Source organism: Corvus brachyrhynchos, unplaced genomic scaffold (assembly GCF_000691975.1).
Source record: "Corvus brachyrhynchos isolate BGI_N302 unplaced genomic scaffold, ASM69197v1 scaffold142, whole genome shotgun sequence".
NCBI classification, from domain to species: domain Eukaryota; kingdom Metazoa; phylum Chordata; class Aves; order Passeriformes; family Corvidae; genus Corvus; species Corvus brachyrhynchos.
The window spans coordinates 10,320,049-10,342,568 of NW_008237226.1; the positions used below are offsets into that span (position 1 = coordinate 10,320,049).

The 22,520-nt window shown below is 35.9% G+C and overlaps 1 protein-coding gene across 1 annotated transcript in view; it reads left to right on the plus strand.

The window, feature by feature from the left end:
- AHR (aryl hydrocarbon receptor) overlaps nt 1–22,520 on the plus strand; it is a 54,787-nt gene that overhangs the window by 25,211 nt on the left and 7,056 nt on the right. The window contains 9 exon segments of the mRNA XM_008630012.2: nt 5,713–5,828; nt 9,250–9,339; nt 11,133–11,256; nt 15,550–15,680; nt 16,544–16,746; nt 18,412–18,521; nt 21,137–21,278; nt 22,041–22,112; nt 22,114–22,519. Of these exon segments, the coding sequence (XP_008628234.1) occupies nt 5,796–5,828; nt 9,250–9,339; nt 11,133–11,256; nt 15,550–15,680; nt 16,544–16,746; nt 18,412–18,521; nt 21,137–21,278; nt 22,041–22,112; nt 22,114–22,519 (1,311 nt within the window). The 5' untranslated portion in view covers nt 5,713–5,795.

A 22,520-nucleotide genomic window follows, 5' to 3' on the forward strand; every position in this document is an offset into this window, starting at 1 on the left:
CTAAATACAGAGCAATTCTTCACAAGGTTTGTTACAAAAATGTACAGTTTTTGCTATCTAGAAATGTAGCTATTTACAAAATATGAAGCCAATGTATCTTTTATCTTCTTAGAAAAAGAATTAATTGCATTTTTTCTTTGTGTTACTTAACTTTCATAAACATTTTTGCCTTGACAGTGTCAGAGATTGCAGGTGCAAAATGTTTTATATAATCTTAAGTAATGGAAATAGATATGGTTGCATGTAGATACATGGGTGTGTATATATAATACTTTCTCCCTCTTAAAATAGATCTTTCACCAGTATAAACAGTTTATCTTATGTTAATGATCTAGGCAAGAGTTTAATATTAAACTACTGTTTTCTCAGTACTGCCCTCCTTTTCTTGTGTTAGCTGGTGACCTTCGTGTTGAAGCTTAGCTTTTGTTGCTGAAGCAAGACCACCCCCCTCAAGAGAACTGTTTTTGTACAGTAATCTAGAACAGACAAGTAGAATTTATAAATCTACTGAAAAGGTTATGAAACAGTCTCAATTGGCTTTGACTGCAAACTTTGACCTGTTTGGCTGAATCTTGGAAATTGAGCCAAGATTTGATTTAAAGCAGTTCTGGGAAGCTCTTTAAGATTAAATTCAGGACTGCATGACTGATGTGCTAGTGATAATACTTGTGATATTAGACAAGTGTTGCTTCAATACAGTTTTAGACTTGAACAGATCATTCACCTAAAAATAAAAATTATCTCGAGTCTGACTCAAAGAAATTTGTTGCATCTCAATATGATTTTAAAGGGTCTGTTTAACATATGGCATCTTGATATTCTGTTCTCTAGAGCTCTCTGTAGTGAGCTACCCTGACTCCTCTAAAACAATTTGCTATGTTTTTTTCTTTGGGGAAGAACAGGTAGGAAAAAGAAAAGGTTCTAAAGGCATTGTACCTTGATATGGTTTCCATGAAGCTTACAGCCAGCAGTTGCTGAAATGGTTTGTATTCAGCACTCTAATAATATGTGGCTGGATTACAGGAATTTTGGGATGGAAAGTTTAAGGATACATTTTTTCACTCCTTTGATAATAAGAGACATTTGGTGTGGGAATGCTCAGGTTTCAATGGGGAAAAATCTCTGCAGGCTTCACAGCTGAGCACCAGCAAGTGTGCATTTATGTCAAAAAAGCGTCTTTATTCACTCAACACAGAAAAAAATACTTTTATTTGGTTTTCTCTTGTTTGCTTTGTTCTGATTACTTGAGAAAATATGTTCCTTTTTTCCAAATTTAGTAGTTTCTAGATTTGAGGAAAACAGTATAATAATCTTTGTTTGGCTGAGTTGAGTATTGATGGTGTCCTGATAACCACTGGTAGATGCTACTCTCTTGTTCTATGGTCAGAAAACTGATTATTACATAAGATATTAGTCACATTCAGGTTAAAGGCATTTTTATTAGATTTCATTGTTACTGATATTTCTTTTGAATATATATTTGTATAAGTGTTGTGGGTGTGTCACTTCTTTCATGAAAAGGGGAAGTGGAACCGTTTTTGAATGCCTTTGTCTTACTTTAAGTAATTTAACTATTTATATTTTTTCTTAAAGTAATAGTAAATTTGACAATTCAAGTATTTATGTGTTAAATCAGGTTTCTGCATGAATGCTCATCAGAAACTTGGCTAGATAGTTGCTAACATATATACCTTATGCTGAATTCTCTGCCTCTCCAGTTATTTTATTAACTTTGCAACAATTAGTACAGGTAGGGCCCTCTCAAGTACATCAGTAGAGTGTCTTTGCACCTGCTCTGTGACAATTTTGTGATTGTCTGCTGTTGTAACTTCTGATAAAGAGAGTAAGGAATCATCATTTACAAGATTCCTGTTAAAGGTGCTCTGGTAGCTACAGATGGCTTCATCTTTGATTTTTGCAAGCTGAAGTGGACGAAACAGTGGAGCTGGGACTTCAGAGCAGCTGCCTGTCAAGTGAGGAAGTCATGGCAAAGGTTCTTATTGAGAACAGGAGTGACAGCCTGGAAGGAAGAGGACACTGGTTGTGGGTTAAAGCTTGAGGGGAGCATACTGATCAAGTATAAACCCTAGACATCAAGTGTTTGAAGGTGAAAAAGGCCTTTTTCATCTTGAAATAGAGTTTCACTTGGAGGACAGCACAGAGATTAAATGAGACTTATTTTTTCAATAATTTAATCAATAATTTTCCTCATGTTAGATTACCTTCTGAATATCTCAGCAGATAATTAATGAAATTAATCTGTCATGAACTGTTAGTTGATTCAGCAAGCTGCTTATAACTCATGCAGTTTCTTATACTGACTGTTGGTCCCTGGAAAGAAGGAAGATCACCTAATACCTGTTGTCTTTAGGTATTGAAAATAATTTTTTAATGAACATTTACATGGTTTTAAAATGAAAGATGGCTTTTGGCAGTAGTTAGAATTCAATTTCAGACCTGAAGAAGTAGTTGTATGTCAAACATTTTTTTTCCTCCACGCCATAGAGTTAGTCTGATAAAGTACACTACCTCTCCATGTAAGGCACATATCATCTGAATGTAATGGTTAAAACCAGAGATAAGAAGCTGGTAAACACTGATGTAACCATTGTTATTTAATTTATCTTTGAAGATATAATGTAAAAGCAGCTGTCTTTTACATTTGCTGGTTTGGGTGCTAAAGCATTTCACAATCATAGAACAAATGTATCAGAATATATAAATTTTTTTTATGTCTAGAAAAATCTATTAAATGTCACTATCTAGTTGTCTTTGGGATTCAGCCTCTACTTCAAATCAGGGAATTCTAGGCAATGGAAATGATGCTTATTGCTGGACATAGGATTAAACGAAGTCATTAACCTACTTGGAAAGCAGGTGCTTACAATCCAGCCCTCCTGCTAAAATTGTGTAACAGATCTTTTTGGTTTGGGGTTTCTTTGTTTGTTTGTGGGTTTGGTTTTTTCACTTTTTTACAAGTATAAACAAATTTGCTTTATTTTTTATGCTTTAAAATTATTAATGGGAAATTCTGAGAAGTAATTTGGTAGTGAATATATTCTAGAATATGTGTCCAGATTTTTCCTATTTACTCTGGGGGAGTTTCCGTGTTTTAATTTCCTGTGTAATAAAATTATGAGGGGATAGCCTGAAATGAATTCTATTTAATTCAGATATTCAAAGATTATCAAGTAATGAACTATTGAGATTATTTTGTCTGATACCATGAGTAAGATAGACTGTGAGGACTAGCTGAACACACATGGCTGATTTTAAGCTAGGTGGTGTTGACTGTAATATTACTTTTGGTTGAGTTATGCTTTTTAAGATTTACTTCTCCTTTCCATTACCTATTATTATATCTCTAGCTGGTATTTCTGAAGCCACGTCATTGTGTGTTGTGACTAAGTCTGTTCATAATTGCCGCTTGGCAAGGTGGTCCTCCTGTGCTGTAAAGTTTCTTGTTGCTGGTAGCCTTCAATTTGACTGTATAGAACCACACATTTCAAGTGTGCATCCTAGTATCTGAGGTTGTTCAGTGCCAGGGACTTGGGTGGCTTGTAGCAGGCACTAACAGACCTGTGATTTATCTGTCAGAACAAGGTAAATTTGGATTTGTTTCTTTTTTTTCAGGAGTTGTTAACCAATGATGGATATACAGCTCTAATTTCCACTGTTGTCTTCCATTTTTACTAATCCAGATGGTTGGCAATTTTCCACGTGCCTTAGTTGTAAACAGCTTGATTCCCTCCACCTTCTGATTTCTGCAAAAGGTGTAGGTTCCAATTCAGGAAAAGGTTTAACTTCACACATACCTCTTATGCACCTTGAAAGTCAGGAGGAATATAGCCACCAATGTATTGGCTACGTTTGAGCTCAGGAGCTCTGTTAATTGATAAATGTTATCTATCAGACAGTATTTTATTCTATCAGACATTACAAAAGAAAAATCCCACCTGTATATAATGACATATAGTATTTTGCAGAATGGCAAGCGTGATTAGGCATCTTTACTTGAAGCTTTCACAGCTGAATGTGGACTTTTTCAATAATCATACAATATAAATTTAAAAAAAGTTTTCCTCTACTGCCTGTTGGCTTCAGGGGTGTTTAGTGAATATTCTATATATCCTTTTGAAATAATGCTCAGAAAAAAGTTGGCTACATAACCTATTCACACAAATGTGCAACTGCAACTCTGTGTGGCCTGTTGCAGGACTTTTTACTACCTTGTAGGAAGAACAGCATCAGGGTTTTAATTTCAAAGCAAACCCTTAGATACATTCTGATCTGATTAATCAGTTAATGTCTCCGTAGAACACATTTTTCCCTGTGGTGCCTTTGAGGTATATTTTAATGAAAACTGTCTGGCTTGAAAGTTCTTAGCTGCCATGATAGCTTAAAAAAACAGGAAAGGCATAATCTATCTTTCAGTTAATATATGTAGTGTAAAATATCATTTAATGTACTTTAAAAGTGAGTGAACAGAAATTCTCCAGGATTCTTAACTAAAGTTCTGATCAGTGGAAAAATGAAGGTTTTCAGCAGGTTGAAAAGTAATTTGAAATTTAGAGTGAATATCCCATTGTTATGAGAAGCTGTTGTATTTTACTGGAGTTGTTTTTGTAGTTTTATTCTATTATATCTTTCCCTTGCTTTTCAGCATAGAAATTTTGGGTTGGGAGGTGGTGGCCTTTAGTTTTATGGTAAAGGTTTAAGATACAATTGCTCAAGTAATTTTAAGCTGTTTAGACACTACAGACCTGCTCAGACTAATTTCAGATTTGAAGACTTCTTCCCCACCCCCGCTCCCCTGTTTTGGAATGGTGAAAAGTAGGTAAATTCTGACTTATGAATGATCTTTGAGTATGTAGTTTTATTTGACAGCATCTTGTTTATTAGAAGGATGCAGAGATGGGAATATCTTTCAGGAGCTTCATAGCAATATGGTCTGATTTTTCCTCTCTTAGTCACTGAGTAATTTTCTCTTTCAATTGGATATCTTTGTGATCTGAATAATGATGATTCATTGTTATAGTATTTTATCTGAAGTTGGAAAAAGTGCCTAGTTGTTTAAAAGGTTAAAATTTAACTAAGAAAGAAAATAACCACACCTTTTTGTTTGAAATACCATTCTTTGTTTTGTTGGGTTTTTTTTAATATGTAGCATGAATTTAGGGCTCATATTTCTTTCCTTCCTTTCCCTGAAGGGAGCTTTAGGTCTAGAGCAGGCTTACCTGTCTGATGAACCAGAGTTTGATGTCTGAAATTAGGTGGGATAAGAGTAAGTGCAAGTGTTTGCATATCTTAACACAGAGTTGTTATCAGATTGTAGGAGGTTGGCCTATGAAAACAAAAGGGCCCTTTGTTTGTCACAAGAGTGACAAACTAGAAGTGAGTCTTACAGTAAAGAGAAGGAGAAGAAGGAAAAAAAGGTATAAAATAATGAGATTTGCGTTGATTGCAATAATACTGATTTTGTTGTGAAAGTATTATAATATAGAAAAGAGAGCAATGACAAAATTGGGGGGTTCACTCTAAAGGTAAGGAAAAATTTTGACATGAAACAATTTTTTCATTAGATTGAATTTATAATATATGTATTTAAATACATTTTTTTCTTACACAGAATAGCACATCATTACCTAAATTTCTAGTAAGCCTTTCAAAGATTGATCAGGTTTGTTTTTTTCTTTCTTTTCTTTGTTCTAGTTGCATTAAAATCTTCTAACTCTACCAGACCAGAAAGAAATGGCATTCAGGAAACCTCTAGAACAGGAAAATGTGGAGAAGGGATGCAGATCCTGGAAGGAGAACTCCTATTGCAGGTATGTTTTGCAATAGACATATTGTATGAAGATTTAAATTTAAAAAAAAAAAAAAAAACAAACACCATTATTTAGCATACCAGATGCTCACTGATGAGATAGAAAAAGTAAGTTTTTTTATTGTCAAATTCTTTCCTCATTTTCTTAAGGGTAATATTAAACAGCTCTTGCATTTTCTTTGGTAGTAGTGACTTTGGAGTGGATGTTAGAATATGGGCTCTTTTTCAATGTTTCTAAGTCATTTGTTGAGGGGGGAGGTCCCCCATTTCTTTGCATCTGTTGTTAATAAAGATGACAATATAAAGGAACAGTTTTTATAAGGGCCAGATAAGTTACTAATTTACTGTAAATTTGGTGATTAATTGTCTGAAAGAAACAATTTCTCCTCAAAAGACCTTGGGCTTGGTGAAATATCTTGCTTTTTCAGTGGTTTGAAAGAACTCAACATACATAGATCCAGGACAAATTTTAAAATACTTGGAATAACTTTTATATGAACCAATGGAAAATATTAATTGTAAAAGTGTGGATTTAAAAAAATTATATAGCCTGTTTTAATGTCCTAGAGTGTCAAAGCATATGGATAATTATATACTACCAAGTCCAGATTAAACTCAAGAAATTACAAATATAGGTATTACAATGTTCTAACTAGTTTCACAAAATAGATTTTATGGAGACCTGCAGCTCTATTTGAAATATGTTGGTAGTCTGTCTTCTACACAGGTTTCACACTGATGTATCTATCAAAAGTGGCAAATTGTTCAGTCAGAGCCAATTGTTTGCTTAAAACAAAATTAATTTCAGTGTTCAAAGACTAGGAATGAAAACAGGTTCTAAGACTCCCACCAAACAATTATTTTAAATTGATGCTAATTGAAAATTGTTTTCTAACCAACAAAAAAAACTAGGACATGTATTTCATTTTCTAACCTTAATAAAGTATGACAATGAACTGTTACAGAGTCACTGCTGGAGAACAGCTTTAAACAAATCTGAAATATAGGGGGGTTTTTTATGACTTCTGAGTGGAAGTTATATGAGGGAACTCTTTTCCAGTATGAAAATTAAATGGGTGATATCGTTATTACTGTAAATTCTGCCCCTCTTGGGAAGTAAGTAAATTACCGACTTTCTTAAATGAATTTGTTTTGTAAATATTTTATGTATGTGAAAAAAATTATGAAAATGAATATGAAGATAGAGTTTTCTTAGGTTATGTAACAAGTCATAAGTGTGATGAAATTGGGAATTTTCTAGAAGGTAGTGGGAATCAGTAAGTTGTAAATATTGATCAAATCCTTCCCTTCCACTTATGCTCAGAAGTCTTTTGTGTTACACAGGTGTCAATAAATTATAACTGATGATGAACATTTCCCTTTTATTATGTCCCTACTTTTTTTGGTTTTGCCAGGGTGTTATGAATAAACACCCTATTGTTTGTATTTGCTTTTATTTGTTCATCAGATTCCTAACAAACAGAAAATTGTCTTTTATTTCCAACATAGAAACTCTCTTGCCAACCCAATAGATTGTGGAAGTAAAGATCAAATACATAAATGTGCCTTCCTTAAAAATCAAGCTAAATTTCCTGTAAAATATTTAACTTATTTTAAATTCTTATTTTAAATACAAAATATATTACAGCCTAAGCAAGTTTATGATAAAAAGTGCAAGACAAATGATGACCCCTAAGAAATTTTTAAAACTTAATTCTCACCAGGAATGAACAATTTTGTAATTACCTTTTTATTAGGAGCATTGAGAGTATTTTTAGAGGCAGAAATATCTTCAGTTCTCCAGAATAATAAACTCACTGAGAAACTTCATTATGGCTTTTAAGATAATTATTTTTGGATTGCATTTTGCAAAAACCTCCATCAGCACTCATCTCCCATTTATTGGTATATCCAGATATATGCATTTTACAGGATATTTTGCTTAAAGAATGTGTATGGCTATCTCAGTAACAATCCTGGTTCAAGATGAACTGCATACCAGGGCTACTGCAAAATTTGATTGAATTCCAGGTACAGAAAGTGTACATAGCTCTGTATGAAAGGGACCAGAAGAACCAATTTTAACATTTGAGACAAAGTTAGATGCTGTGCAGCTTGCAGATTTTTTATGTCAAACAGCTGAGGTGAAAGGCCCTGCAGAACAGGTCAGCAGAGGACACGAGCACCTGCCATTGCGGCATTCTGCTCCCATGAAATTACTGCAAGCGTCTTCAAAACCAAGGATTTTGTGTAACCACTCAAGATTTCTTGGATTGGCTATGCTGTTTAATTTCAGATTCCTATTGATTTTTTTTCAGCTCATTCTTTATTCATGTAAAATTTACTAAATGTATAAGGAGTTTTTTAGAGCTAACAATGGTTTATGAGAGTAAATTAAATAATATCTATACATTAAATTGGGGTGGTTCACAGCATTTAAAGACCAGGCACTTAATCAAATATTTCATTTATATATTACTACTTTTTTGCAGTAAGATATAGGATATCCTTCCCTTACTTCACATTTTCTATGTACAATAATTCTGCATAAATAAAGAGGTTTTTTTAAAAAAGTGTTTTGAGTATGCTGGCCAAATTTGCCTTTGAATGCAGCTGAGGAAATTAAGTGGCACAATATACTCAGTCTGGCCTCTAGAGACTGCCTTTCGTTAAATCTTGACTGAAATCCGTGGAAGTAAATCGGCACCTTTCAGATGAGCTGCCAAGTCACAAATGTACTGTTTGCTATCACAACAATTGCCATGGACTGTATTGATTGGGAGTTCAGATAAATGCCCTTTGCGTGACTTTGAGTGTGGAGCCGCCTGGTCTGCTGCTCCATGGAGGGGGAAATCTCTTGAAAAACATTGTTTACTTGCAACAGTCCGCTTGTGCCGAGGTCTTCTATTTTAAGTAAGCTATAAAATGTTTTCTTGGGCTATGTAGGGGATTGTGATAGCTTGATTTCCTCTCCACAGTGGCCTATCTGCACTATGAATAGAATGGATTTGGGGACTGGGTTTGTGACATGGCTCTTGTTTGTGCTGTGGACAGCTGGGGGTATCCAAGGCTTAAACCACACAAACATTGTGAACTGTGGTTGATATTAGATAAACTTATAGTTCATACTGCTGACCCTTGTCTCATACAATCAAGAGTATTTAAAAGTCTTCAACATGGTTTTGTTTTCTCCACTGAATTTAAAAAAAATTCGTTACTTTTTTGGTTGGATCCAGTTTTCTTCATTTTAACATGTATACTGTAGAGAGATGCAATGAGGGATCCTTCTGTTTATGCTGTTAGAAAATGATATGCTTTTGCATGCTTCACATTTTATTGGGGGTCTACAGTATAGGTAGAGCCACAATAATTATCTGGAATTTTGTCTCTGGAACTGACAGATTGGTGTGTTTCTTCCCCAGGCATTAAATGGATTTGTGTTAGTTGTTACAGCAGATGCTCTGGTTTTTTACGTCTCTTCTACTATCCAAGACTACTTGGGGTTCCAACAAGTAAGTTTATTTCTTCTTCTATTTTTTTTCAGAGATTTTGCTTAATTTCAGAGAAGATCAGTGTTCATATTTAGGGTTTTAAAATATTTTTTATACTAAAAATTTCACTTAGGTACTTTAGGTTGAATTACTTTGAAACCATATTACTTTTCTATCAGCTTTACATAGCCAGTATGTCAGGCCAAGCACAACAGGGATATAATTGCCAAAGTTGAGTTAGGCAAGATAGGAAATTTTCGCACTTAATTATTCTTTACTAGAACAACTGTTTGAAATTTATGCTGTGGTGTTACCCAGTTTATGATGCTGAGTGAGACATAATTCAGTGGGAAGGTAATTATTTTAATAGAAACCTTTCATGCAAAATTATTTCCATATGCCTTGAGATTTTAAATATCCAGTGGGTGATTTTGGTATTTTTAGAATTTGTTCTCTTGCTCATGTTTATTTATTTAATTATTAATTTCAAAACAAGCATTTCTTTTTGCTATTTATGGTGCAGGTCACATATGGCTAACTTCATTGGGCTTGCAAGCCAGGTGCCAAAGTTCTAAAGACCAAGGCATAGCAGGAAAATTCTGCCTGTGTTAGAAAACTCCTGGGATTACTTTATGTGAAGATGATAGTTATAGTTCTCAATGTATATCCGTGGATACTGCATATAGACATTCAGCTGCTGTCTAAAAATAGGGAGAAACCTTGGTTGGTCTGCAATTTTAGATAACTGGTAAGAGATTGGGGAAAGTTTGTGTAAAAGAAAATATGTCAAAAAAAGCCCATTGTTATTCCTGGGGTTACATATTCCTTCAGTGTTGGGGAATGAAAAAAGAAAAAAGCTTGGAAAAAAATTTGGGCATAACATTTTTGAAGTAATGCCAGCAAATTAAGTGCATAATATAGAAGTGAAGTCTTAAAGTTACAAAAATTAGCATTTCTGGCAATTATTCTGGAAAATACTGGTTGTTTTATTAAATTCATCATAGCAAAATTTGACTTAGGCTTCTGCTTTTGCCAGTTCATTTAAATTACTTTAGATCTATGTTTTATTTTAGTATTTTCTGTTTATATAATGGTTGGGTTTTTGAAACATGCCAAAAATGGGGATCCTAACTCTTCTCAGTCAACTGAGTCTTTTCTTGAATATTTTGGGTGGTTTTTTTCCCTGTTAAGTTCCTTTAAGCACTGATCCTTGCTTTAGTGCCTTTGCCATTTAGATCACATTCCTAACCACACAATTGGTAGTGGTATAAGATCTTAGTAATTACATGCTTTAACACATCCTTAAGAAGTGACAAAGCTTTCAGGCAAACAAATCCACTGTTTATAATCTGCTTGGCTTAGTTTTGGCAGTTGTTTGGATCAGGGTCTTTTGCTTCTTTTGTGTTCCTGTAGCATCTATAGTGGGTCAAGTCAAGTACTAGCTGGCATTTACTTTATTTACCACTGTGTAAAATTAAATAATTTAAACAGTACCTAAGCATAGCATTTCCAGGCCTTCTTAGGTAAAAGCAGGTAAAGAAATAGTTGACATAATGTAACTTTCTTTTTCTAAGGCAATATTTTTATTACTGTTTCCCACATTTACAGTCATGGGTGTAACTGAGCTGTTCTCTGTGCTGCTAAAAATTGTTTCATGAAGCTTTGCCACATGCATGTGATTGTATGTATTTACTGCTGAGCAAAATGGATTTTGCTGTATTCATAACAGCATTGTCAATCAGACAACTTGTATCATATGGTCATATAATTTTTTTTTTTCTCATTCTTTCACACCTTTTTCCTTTTGTTCATAGTCGGATATCATACACCAGAGTGTATTTGAATTGATTCACACAGAGGACAGACCTGAGTTTCAACGACAGCTACATTGGGCATTAAATCCTGCCCAGTCAGGAGATTCTGGACCAAGTGTACAAGGTGAGAACAAAACCAATTAATGTGTTTTCCTGTCTGATTAATTGTTTGTTTTTTGGGCTTTTTTAATTTGTCTATGTAAACAAGTTTAGATAATTTTATATGAAGAAAGGAAGAAATAGCATCTTTCAAATTTATTTGACTTTTATGGACATATTTAGCCAACAGTGAGAATTACTATTTTTGCACTTCAAATAAGCACTGTTATTCACAGTAGAGCACCATTAAAATACTAATTATACTTTGAATTGGAGGAGTTTAATTTGGAGTGTAAGTGACAAGGTTTCTTAGACTGATCAGTCTAAGAATGTGCTAATTACAGTCTTAATATAGGGAATAGTGCATTCATTGCCACATAGATGAGCACTTCTCTTAGAGATAAAAGGGGAAGAGAAATAAAAGATGAAATAGAGGAGCCTTTAAGATCAACTAATGTGCATGCTAGAGCATAGGGTTGTCACGTTACTGGCTGATGCTTAAGTGAGCTGCTATATTGAGAAACAGCTAAGGAGAATCACACTGCCTGTGTATCAGAGCAATGATGTGTAGGTGCAGGTAGTTATGTGTAATACAGGAAGCATGTGCCTGCATCATAATGACAACAAAGCCATTGAGACAACTGCTCCATTTTAATGCTCCTTGCACAACAGTTGTTTAAATATGTAAGTAAAATCTTCTGTTACGGTGACTTGATTATAGGGGTTCTTTTAATCCATAAAAAAGTCCAATTTCTTTAATAAACCTGTCATTCTTAAAGTAACTCAATCTAAAAAAATTTAGAATATGGAAATGCCATGATTTGATAGAGAAAAGTTATTGTGCTGTAACACACCTCAGTATATTTCAGTTTTTCACTTAGTGGTCAACATTGTTATATCATCTCTGGATCAATCTCCACAGGCCTGCTGCACAGCTAGTTAATAGTAGCGTTCAGGACAGCAAACAGTAAGGTGCTCAGAAACCAGATTTTCATGTGGTGACTTCCTGTTTGCTTTAGGGTGAAATGGTGTTCTATGGACCTTAAGTGCATATGAATTTACAAAAGGTTGTCTGAAAACTATGACACCAGGCTGAATTGGCCTCAGATTTGACTGAACGACAAGAAGTGCTGAGCAGAATTACAAACAATTCTTTGTTTTGTATTTTGTGTTTCTAGCTTGCTAAAAGCTGCTAGTTGTGCTCATTCCTGAAAGGCCAGGGTGCATGGGGCTTTGGGCAACCTGGTCCAGTGAAATGTGTCCCTGTCCATGGCCAGGGGCTTGGAATTAGGTGATCTCCAAGGTTGCTTCTACCCTAAACCATTCTATGATTCTATGATGACTTTTGAGTCTCAAGAAGCATAAAATGTTTGGATGTTGAGGATTTTTAAACTGAATTCAGATTTATAGCAAAGGATAATGCTATGACTATAAGGATCCCTTCCATTTTTCATAATTTAATCCATTTCTGTTTTAATACATTCAAGTAGCATTATGTAGATATTTATAGATATAATTGCACTCTGGCTTCAGCACAGATTCCATCCTGAGTCTGGGAACTAATTCTGCTTCAGTTAGCCTGGACTGGTTATTTCTCACTCAAGACGCTGGTATGCTGCTAGACCACTGGTTTCCTCAGCTGTTACTGTGCTTCCCAGACATTCCTACCAGTCCTGTCTTGTTCCCGGAGAAGTTTGCAAAATTCTGATTTTTCAGTCCCAAATATCCGCTTTGGGGCATTAAGTCTGGACTATCTTTTGAACTTCACATGTTGCGCAACCATATTGTCTTGAGTTTAAAGACAAGCACTAATAGACTGCAAGTTCTGCACATTGCTCCATGGTATTGATAAGATCCAGTGTGAGATTTGTGAGGGATATCGGTTCTAACCCCTGCATGTTAACTGGTAGTTTTGCTCTCAGGATTGTAGATGCTCTGTAAGATTCTTTGCCTTCTTACAGTGAGTCACTTCTTCAAGATCTTGGCAATAAAACCTCCCTGCCTTCTGTCTGCCTTCAAAAGTGCAGCAGTAGTGCTTTCACAAGTGTAGGAGGCTCAGTTTTGAAGCCCATTGCCTGCTGTTTTGAATTGTGTTCCCCTCCTCTCAAGAGCCACTTCTTCCACCACAGCTTTGCTCACTCTTGGAAACTGTGCATTTTACTATGGAAGTTGACAAAATCCACAGGACCCAGCTGGACTTGCTGAACCTTCAAATTTCAGCTCTGTATTTTACAAAAAGAATAACATTGAGTTTCTTGTGTGGCAGTAATGCTGAAGGGCACACCTACCAGTGCCAAGGATGCCAGCAGAAACCCTGGCACTGCTTTTTGGGTACTAGATCTGCACCCGGTCAGATTTGGCAGTTTTGAAATATAAGTTTGGATTTGCAAGCTGTTTCTTTGATGCTCCTTCTTCATAATCATTGCTTCTTCAGAGAGCTTCTTGGAGAAGCACTGTCTCAGAAGTTTTGGAAATTCTCACCAGCAATTAGGCAATTAATAATAATAATAAAAAAAATCTGCAGCACTAGGAAGTAAGGAAGTTTTCTTTGTCTGTTGAGAACCATCCATATGACGAGTGTGGGAATTTGTTATTTTCCGATTTCAAAGTTAGCTGGTAACTATCTTGGACTACAAATACCTGAGTTTCTGTGCCTGTGGGATCTGCTCATAATGGTGACTGGCCAATACAGTTCTTCAGATGGCTGTAATTTCAGATGATCCCTTTTCATACACACTACCAGGTAGGGCGGAAAAAGGTTTATTTTTCTCCATACCAGTCCTGTCTTGTTCCCGGAGAAGTTTGCAAAATTCTGATTTTTTCAAGGACGATTAAAGTTTCTCCATGGACAAAACAAGAAAGGGAAGGATGGTGTTACTTTGTCTCCTCAGCTTGAAGTTTATTCAGCAAAATTTGACCTTGCATAGCAGTTCTTTTAAGAAAAAAAAAGGAGCTCCTGATTTTATGTGAAAAGCCGGATAACTCAGCATTCTTGTTGGATTTAGATGGCCTTAGGTTGCAAGGCCTATTGGTAAGACATCAGCAATCTCATTTGGCTCCAGTTCAGTCCCTTGAATTCATAGGAGATTAAACTGAAATGGCTTTTGGTAATGATTTGTTTAACTTTGGGTTTGTTTTGCCATTGTCCTAACCTCTGAGCCTATCTGTAAGTTTTTCCAGCTGTTCAAGAAACAAAATTGTATTCCAGAAGATATAATGTGGTGTGTTATTAAGTGACGTGCTTTCCCTGACCTCGTCTCCATGTCTGGAAGGTCAACATGGGTTCTTAAAATCTGTATTATTATTTTGTTCGTACTTGATAATTGGTTCTCTGAGAGTACATGCTCTTTTTTCTCAATTTCCTGGATGTATGAATTCCTAGGGAACAACCGGTGTTTTTCATATGTATTGCAAGTAAGGTCACTTTGCTAAATTTGCTGTGATAGTCATGCCCTGGTAGGTTCTCTGTATATGTAGCCTCATGTAGAACATATGTATTCTGTCAGAAGTTTATTGATTTACCTTCTGTTTTTACTTTATATTCCAAATGTTTAAGTCTGTTTTCTAAATACCACTTAGCAGCAAATGCTTGTTCTGACAAGGTAGAAGGATACCATGTTGTTATCCTAGTTAACAATCATGGCTTTGAGTATTTTTTAAAACAAACAACCCCTAAAACACAAGTACTCCAGATGTACCTGGAGAGGTAACTATGGTGTTTTGATCAGCAGAGCCCAAAAATATTTTCATTATTTAGTAGGGTGATTCTGCTTTCACTAGAGAAAAATATTGGGTTTTTGTGGCAATTTCCTAAAGTTGCTGATTTTTATTTGCTGCTACTGCTTTCACCTGGCTGTCTGGAAAGTTTCACATTTTGATACCATTACTGAGTTTTTGAATACTCAGTTCCCGTAGGTGCTGTGCCTTTTTATAGACCCTGTTGTTGTAGGAACATGGATGTGTTCTCTGCTGAGGACTCTGCTCTCTGCAACTGATCCAGAATCTAGGCTGTTGACAAACATAATGAATAAATTAAAAACCCAAACAAACAGAAACCCCAAAGAAAAAAACCACTTAAAAATAAATTACATTCAGTTTTCAAATACCATAGCCTGTAAAACATAATCCCATCAGAAGAACTGATGCTTAACCTCAGTGTTACAATCGTTACAGGTTCTGAGGATGTTTCCAGCTTACATTGTTCTTGCTCAGGTCGTGACCTAACGTTTTGTTTATGAGACGGAAGATCGTTTGTCATAGATAGCCTTCACTAGGTGTTCTTCTAAAAATAATCCCTATAAATAATCCTCTCCTGCAGGAGATAATGGGTTTTCACAGCCAGCAACCTATTATAACCCAGACCAACTTCCTCCAGAGAATTCTTCCTTTATGGAAAGGAATTTCATCTGCAGGTTACGATGCCTTCTGGATAATTCATCTGGATTCCTGGTGAGTATGGAGTTACATAAAAACTTCCACGTATGCTTAAAAGTTGGAAATCTGCATTAAAGTAACAAGAGGTGCAGCAATTTACTTTATTTGTTAAGTCTCCAAAGATACCTGAGCTGCTTGAACCACAATGTTTCAGTTAGTGACAGTGAATGTCTCCCCTTTAACATGTTGTCATAACCAGGTGCAAGTTCTCTCATTTCTCGTGGCCCAGTTTCCTCAGTAAAATGCAAATAAGCAACTGCTTTTGTAAAGTGCTGTGTGATTTGCAGATCAAAAGGCATTGCAAGAGTATTTTCTTGTATCAAGTTGACTATCTTGAGATGTAATAAGCTATAATAATTAACAGGACCATAGTTCTTCCTTATTTGGGAAAGTTTGTCCTTGCTCTTTTTAATGTATTTTTTTGTTAGTCAATTATTTAGATTTTAAAGCAAGTATGGGTTTATCACCCTCTGTCACAAATAGAATTGTTTACAACTGCAAAATTGAACATACATATTTGCAAGAGAAATAATGATATAGTTACATGTATGTATGTTCATTAGAATATTAGAAGGCCCAGTTGATATTTATTACTTACTACATGTTCAGGGGTGGTTTTTTTTTTGGATTTTTTTACAGAATAATCTTCCCATTAATTAATTTTCCAGTAAGTTTATTAGTAGATCTTGAAGTGACACACTCAGGGGTATAACAGCAGTATTCTGTACTTGTTAGCTAACTTTTATGTATGCCATCCTATAAAGCTTGAATCTGATGGGTCTTAAAAAAATGAAAAATACATGTTTTCCATCAAAACAGAAATATCTTGCTCTTAAGTATCTCCAGCATATAACAATTACTTTTTTCCTCATCCTAAGGCTATGAATTTTCAAGGACGATTAAAGTTTCTCCATGGACAAAACAAGAAAGGGAAGGATGGTGCTACTTTGTCTCCTCAGCTTGCTCTGTTTGCAGTAGCTACTCCCCTGCAGCCACCATCTATCCTTGAGATACGAACCAAAAACTTCATCTTCAGAACTAAACACAAACTGGATTTCACACCTACTGGCTGTGATGCAAAGTAGGTATAAATTATTCTGGTAACAGTCTAGTAATCTGCCAGTGAGATAGGTTTCAAGTATGTATTTGAAATATAAAGCAGGCTACTCTTTCAGTATATAAACTGTTTCAGTGATGGTTGTTTATAAACTATTAAGGTTTTTCTCTTCAGCCCTGCTAACAAGGAAAGAGAAATGGGTTTGCCATAGTCTATTTCCTGGAAATGGCATAGTGCTCTCTGACTCTCCACTGTTAGAAAAACAAAGCAAAAACCCACAAAACCAACCCAAAATAAAAAACCCAAAAGACAGCATACTATTTAATTAGGAAACAAAAAAGTTTCATGTTAAATCTGGTTTGAAATTTGGTTTTAGAACTGACAGAACAAGTGTTTCATTTCATTTTACATGCATATTTTCTCCTTCAGTTCAAATAGGTGTAAAATACAATGGAAATGTTTTTTTCTTCAAAATAAATTAATTAAGTACTTTTTTTATAGTATGACTTTTACCTATTTCCAAACCATTTTTTTCCCTATGTAAAATTTGGAAACACTACTGCATTACTAGATGAAAATATTATTACTATGCATCAATATGGCAAGAAGCCCATTAGGATGCTTTTTTATTAAAATAAAAGCCTCTGGCTTCCTTCCTTCTCCTCTCCCTCCTATTTTTGACTGACAATGCTTTCATTTGCAGTGGAGTCTCACATATGGGTTTCCATGCCTACTTATAGGATACAGTTAAATTGCTCGGTATTCTGTCTACTGAGACAACAAAATGTTTTATTTCTCTAAGCTGATACAAGTAAAAGTTAACAAAATGTTAACACAAGTGTTTCTTTCCTCTGATATTTTCATTCACTTGAAACTTCCAATTTTTGTCCCATTTTACACTTTTATGTATACTGTTCCCCATCCCTACTTTCCCCCTTTTTTTACCTTTCTGTCTTTGAATCTCCATTTCTTTGTTCCAAATCACCTTTAAGTCTCTTTTTGACTATGTCTTTTTATCATGTATTGCACAGAGATCACATGAATTCTGTTAAGTGTTTCATCTCCCCAGCCTCTAGTAAAGTACTCTAATTTTAGCTGCCAGGGTCAAACATGACTATCACTAGTAGTCCTCTGAGTCATATCTTGTTTAAATGCAAACACAGGGGTCCCAAACCACTCGATAGCAAACGGGATGTAATTCTGAAATGCACCTGGGTTTGAACTTTAAGCTACTAAAAATTCTAATTTAGGCAAGAAGTTTTGGATAACTAAAGTTAAACCCCTACTTAATTCTACACACAAGCACCTATAGGTAAATTATAAGAAACAGGGCTAAGAAAATAGTTTCTTTCTTTGGAACCAATGGGAGCTGCCTGCTAGGAGTGAATATATTCAATAGTATGGAATTGAGAGCCCAGCTGTAGGCATCCACTGGTTTTTTTTATGATCTAATGGTTTTGTGCACCCAGCCCTAGTCACTGAAGGCAACTTGGCAGACTAGTTAAAATTTTATTATTTGTGGACTGTATTTTTTATTGGAGCTGTTCTGCTTCCGCATACAATTGATATAGGAACAAAGTGTAGTTAGCACTTGCATCTGAAATGTTCTAGCCATAATTAATTTGCTTCACATTCATTCTGTGAGTTGGTTCATCAGCTGTGTTGCAATTTTTTGGTTTTACCTTCCAGAGGAAAGATTGTCCTGGGATACACCGAAGCAGAGCTGTGTATGAGAGGAACAGGATACCAGTTTATTCATGCAGCTGATATGCTTTATTGTGCTGAAAATCACATCCGAAGTAAGTTTCATTCCCTAAGAATAGCTGAAAAATCAAAGCATGGAGTATTTTTTCAGTATGAATGCAATATGAAGTACAGTATAAAAAAAAAGGTTGTTAACAAAAAGAACACTGTTCATTTCATGTGTTTTTTCTCTCCATCTAAAAACCTACCCTAGCTGAAGAAATGTTTTATATTCATATCTAGACCCTTTTAGGATATATATTCCAGTCTCTGTCACATCTTGCTCTTCTCACTTCCTTTTCTGCTCAACCCAACTTCTGCTATTTGAGCAACTTTCTTTGGGCAAGGGGACTACCAAAGATAGCTTTCCTGTTAGCAAGTTAAATAAAGCATTTTCTTTTGATATTGGTGTAAGATTTTTACCAGAAATTAATCTCTGATTTAACATGCTAGTGTCCAAACATTTCTGAATTTAATTCTTGACCTTTTGAGTTGGTTTAAGTAACAGTTATGGAGAGAAGTATAGTGTTAAGGAAATAAGCATCAGCTATCTGATATACAACTATTTAGGGGACTCAGCTTTTTACTTTTGTTGTTAGTTATAACAAAGTTATCTTCTGAATTTACAGAATCATCTTCAGAATATTATGGTACTTCTTATTTTCTACTGACTTCACTTGAAAAGTTCATTTTTTTTTCTTTTATCCCCTCATAGACAATTAGATATTGCCCCTCAGCAGGTTGTTCTCAACCTATTTAGGCACGTTTTCTGTTTCAGGTATAGCTCAGTCACTGTTGCGCATCGGTGGTTTTGTTTCTTTCATAAAGAATAACAAAGAAATTGTTCCAGAGTAGAAGGGTATGAAACTTGAATGGTTTGAAATTTTGTCTTAAAGAACTGGTTTTGCTACATTTTTGATGCTAAGACTAAAATAAAGAAAAGTTTTCTAGCTAAGATTTTTGGTTAGATTCTTAGACTTTCCTTATACATTTTATTTAATTTTTCTGTCTAGAAATGCAGGGGTTTTGAGCAATTGTATTACTTCCACCCCTCACCTCTGTGAATCACATATTTAAGAATTATCTTTAAAATCCACATTCATCACACAACCTTTCCTTAGAACAACAAAAGCAGCCAAAATAAGCTGAAGCTCCCCACACAAAAACCAAGATAAGTTCATCACAACACAGAACAAAACTGGACATTTTGCACAAAATCCACCTTTTGTCCCTTCACCACAATTACAACAAAACTTCCCCATGATAATTCTACTCTCTGACATTGCTCGGTACTCGTTTTGCCTGTTACCTCTCCCAATTACTCTCCTTATCTCAAAATCCTCATGATCCTGGGTTTCAGCAACAAAAAGACTGTAGTGGGTTGACCCTGGCTGCATGCCAGGCACCCACCAAAGCCTTTCTATCACTGCCCTCTGCAACTGGAGAAGGGAGAGAAAATATAATGAGGGGTTCATGGGTTGAGATAAGGACCAGGAGAGATCACTCACCAAATACTGTCACAGGCAAAACAGACTTCATCTGGGATATTAACTGAATTTATTACTAACAAAAACAGAGCAGGATAATGAGAAGTGAAATAAGACCTTAAAAACACCTTCCACCAGGAAATCTGCTCCAGAATGGGTTCCTCTCTCCATGGGTCTGCAAGTCTCTGCCAGGAGCCTGTTCCAGCACAGGCCTCCCACAGGTTCACAGCCTCCCCTAAGGCATCCACCTGCTCCAGCGTGGGGCTCCTGCATGGGCTGTGGGTGGATCTCTGCATCCCCGTGATCCTCCATGGGCTGCAGGGGCACAGCTGCTTCACCATGGGCTGCACCATGGGCTGCAGGGCAATCTCAGCTCTGGCACCTGGAGCACCTCCTGCTCCTCCTTCTGCACTGACCTTGGTGTCTGCAGAACTGTCCCTCCCACATACTCTCAACCCACTCTTCTCTGGCCACAATTATATCTGCACAATAACTTTTTTTTTTCTTAAATGTTATCACAGAGTCATTACTACAATTTCTAATTGGCTCCACCTTGCCCAGCAGCATGTCCACCTTGGAGCTGCCAGGGATCTGCTCTGCTGGAAATGGAGGAAGCTTCTAGCAGCTTCTCACAGAAGCTACCCCTATAGCCACCCCTGTTGCTACCAAAACCTGGCCACACAAACCCAATACAGAAATGTACCGTGAAAACGTACTATGTTTATCAAGCATCGTTAGTGGTAGTGGGAATGTAACGTAAGATTTTTAAGTACCTCTGCATTAACCACTCAGTATGTGAAAGAATTGGATTCAGAACTAAGTGTTTTCTAATTGTTTAAGTAATTGTCACTTTTTTGAAGGTAAGAGAGACTTAGCTTTTGTCATTTGCATGTTCTAGTATTTATTAATTTCTGTTATTGAAGAAATAGTGGACAAAGCCCCATATAGAATGCTGCCAATCTGTAGCAGAAATCTTGCAGTTTTGACTTTTATTTTACCAGTAAATTAGACATCTTGAAGTGATCAGTCATCCCGTTTCACTGGGAATGTGTTAGTGCCACACGGAATTGGGCGATTGAGGACATGAGATTTGTAGAATTGCTCTGCAGATGGATTTCCTTTCATGACATACAGGTTTTTGTGATTTTGTTTGCTGGACAGTAAACGGTATGCTTACTCTTTAGTGATGAAGACAGGTGAGAGTGGAATGACTGTATTTAGGCTTTTAACCAAAGAAAATCGATGGGCCTGGGTACAGGCAAATGCACGTCTTGTCTACAAAAATGGAAGACCAGATTACATCATTGCCACGCAAAGACCTCTTACGTAAGTCATCATTGCATAAAGTAGTAGGCTTCAAAAACTGAAAACTGGAGGTTGTTTATTTCACAAAGGAATTTTTGTTTTTAAATTAATACCCCTTATATTCCAAATTCCCAAAATTCTTTCAGTTTGCTAACAAACATTTCAGAACTTGTGGCATAGTCCTTTTGCATAAAACTTTAGACAGATTGATTTCTTATAAAGAGCAAGATCAGCAGCAGAAGCATGAAGTTATTCCATCCACCATATTCAATCCCAGTGAACAAAAACTGAGAAATCCAACTGCAGTTGTGTAGGAGGAACAACAAATAACAAAGAAATTCAGTCCTAAATTTCAGTGCAGAACTATGTTCTGCATGATATGGAATTCAGCCTTGTTAAATAGATTAAATAATTTTTGCAAAGGAGTCTGTAAAATGAAGGAAAAGAGATACTTCAAGTATTGATTTACTTGCTACACCAAGAAAAGCTTAATGCATGGCACAAAGCCTACTTATTTTCATTTCAGCCCCTAATGCACAGAAAATGGTGTATGCTATCTAAATTTAATTATAAATGTAATATGTAAATGTGGTATTACAGTCATAAGCTCCTTATTTCATAATCTTCCTCTTGGTTTAACTCAGCCAAGTTGAGTTGAGGTAGGAATTCAAAAAATGCCTACAAATAGAATAGTTCATTTTTTATGTTAATTCCAGGGGACAAAAACATTAGAGTAACTATTTAGTACTACAGTACCATGCTATATATCTGATTTATTTTCAGAGATGAAGAAGGGGCAGAACATCTACGGAAGCGTAACATGAAGTTGCCCTTCATGTTTGCCACTGGTGAGGAATGAGTTCGTTTTCCCTAGGTCAAGCCTTATGGACCCCTCTCAACCGAAGAGTAAAAGCACAGTGGGAAAAGGAGCCAAAGCAATGCTGCAGAATGATTCTGTGGATCCAAACTCCCTCCTAGGTGTCATGTTAAGGCAAGATGAGTCTGTTTATCTCTGCCCTCCAGCATCACATAAACTTTCTTTTGAGCGGAACTTCTTTGCAGACAGTAGGGATGAACTGGGTGGTGTTGTTAGCAGTGGCTGGACAGACAATCTCCTACCTGCTGGAAACCACAACATTCTCAAACGGGAGCTGATGGAGTGTTCCCAGGACAGTACTGTTCCACTTCCTGAAGACAGTGCAGCACTCTTTCAGGATAACAAAACCAGTGATTTGTACAGCATCATGAAAAGTCTGGGTATTG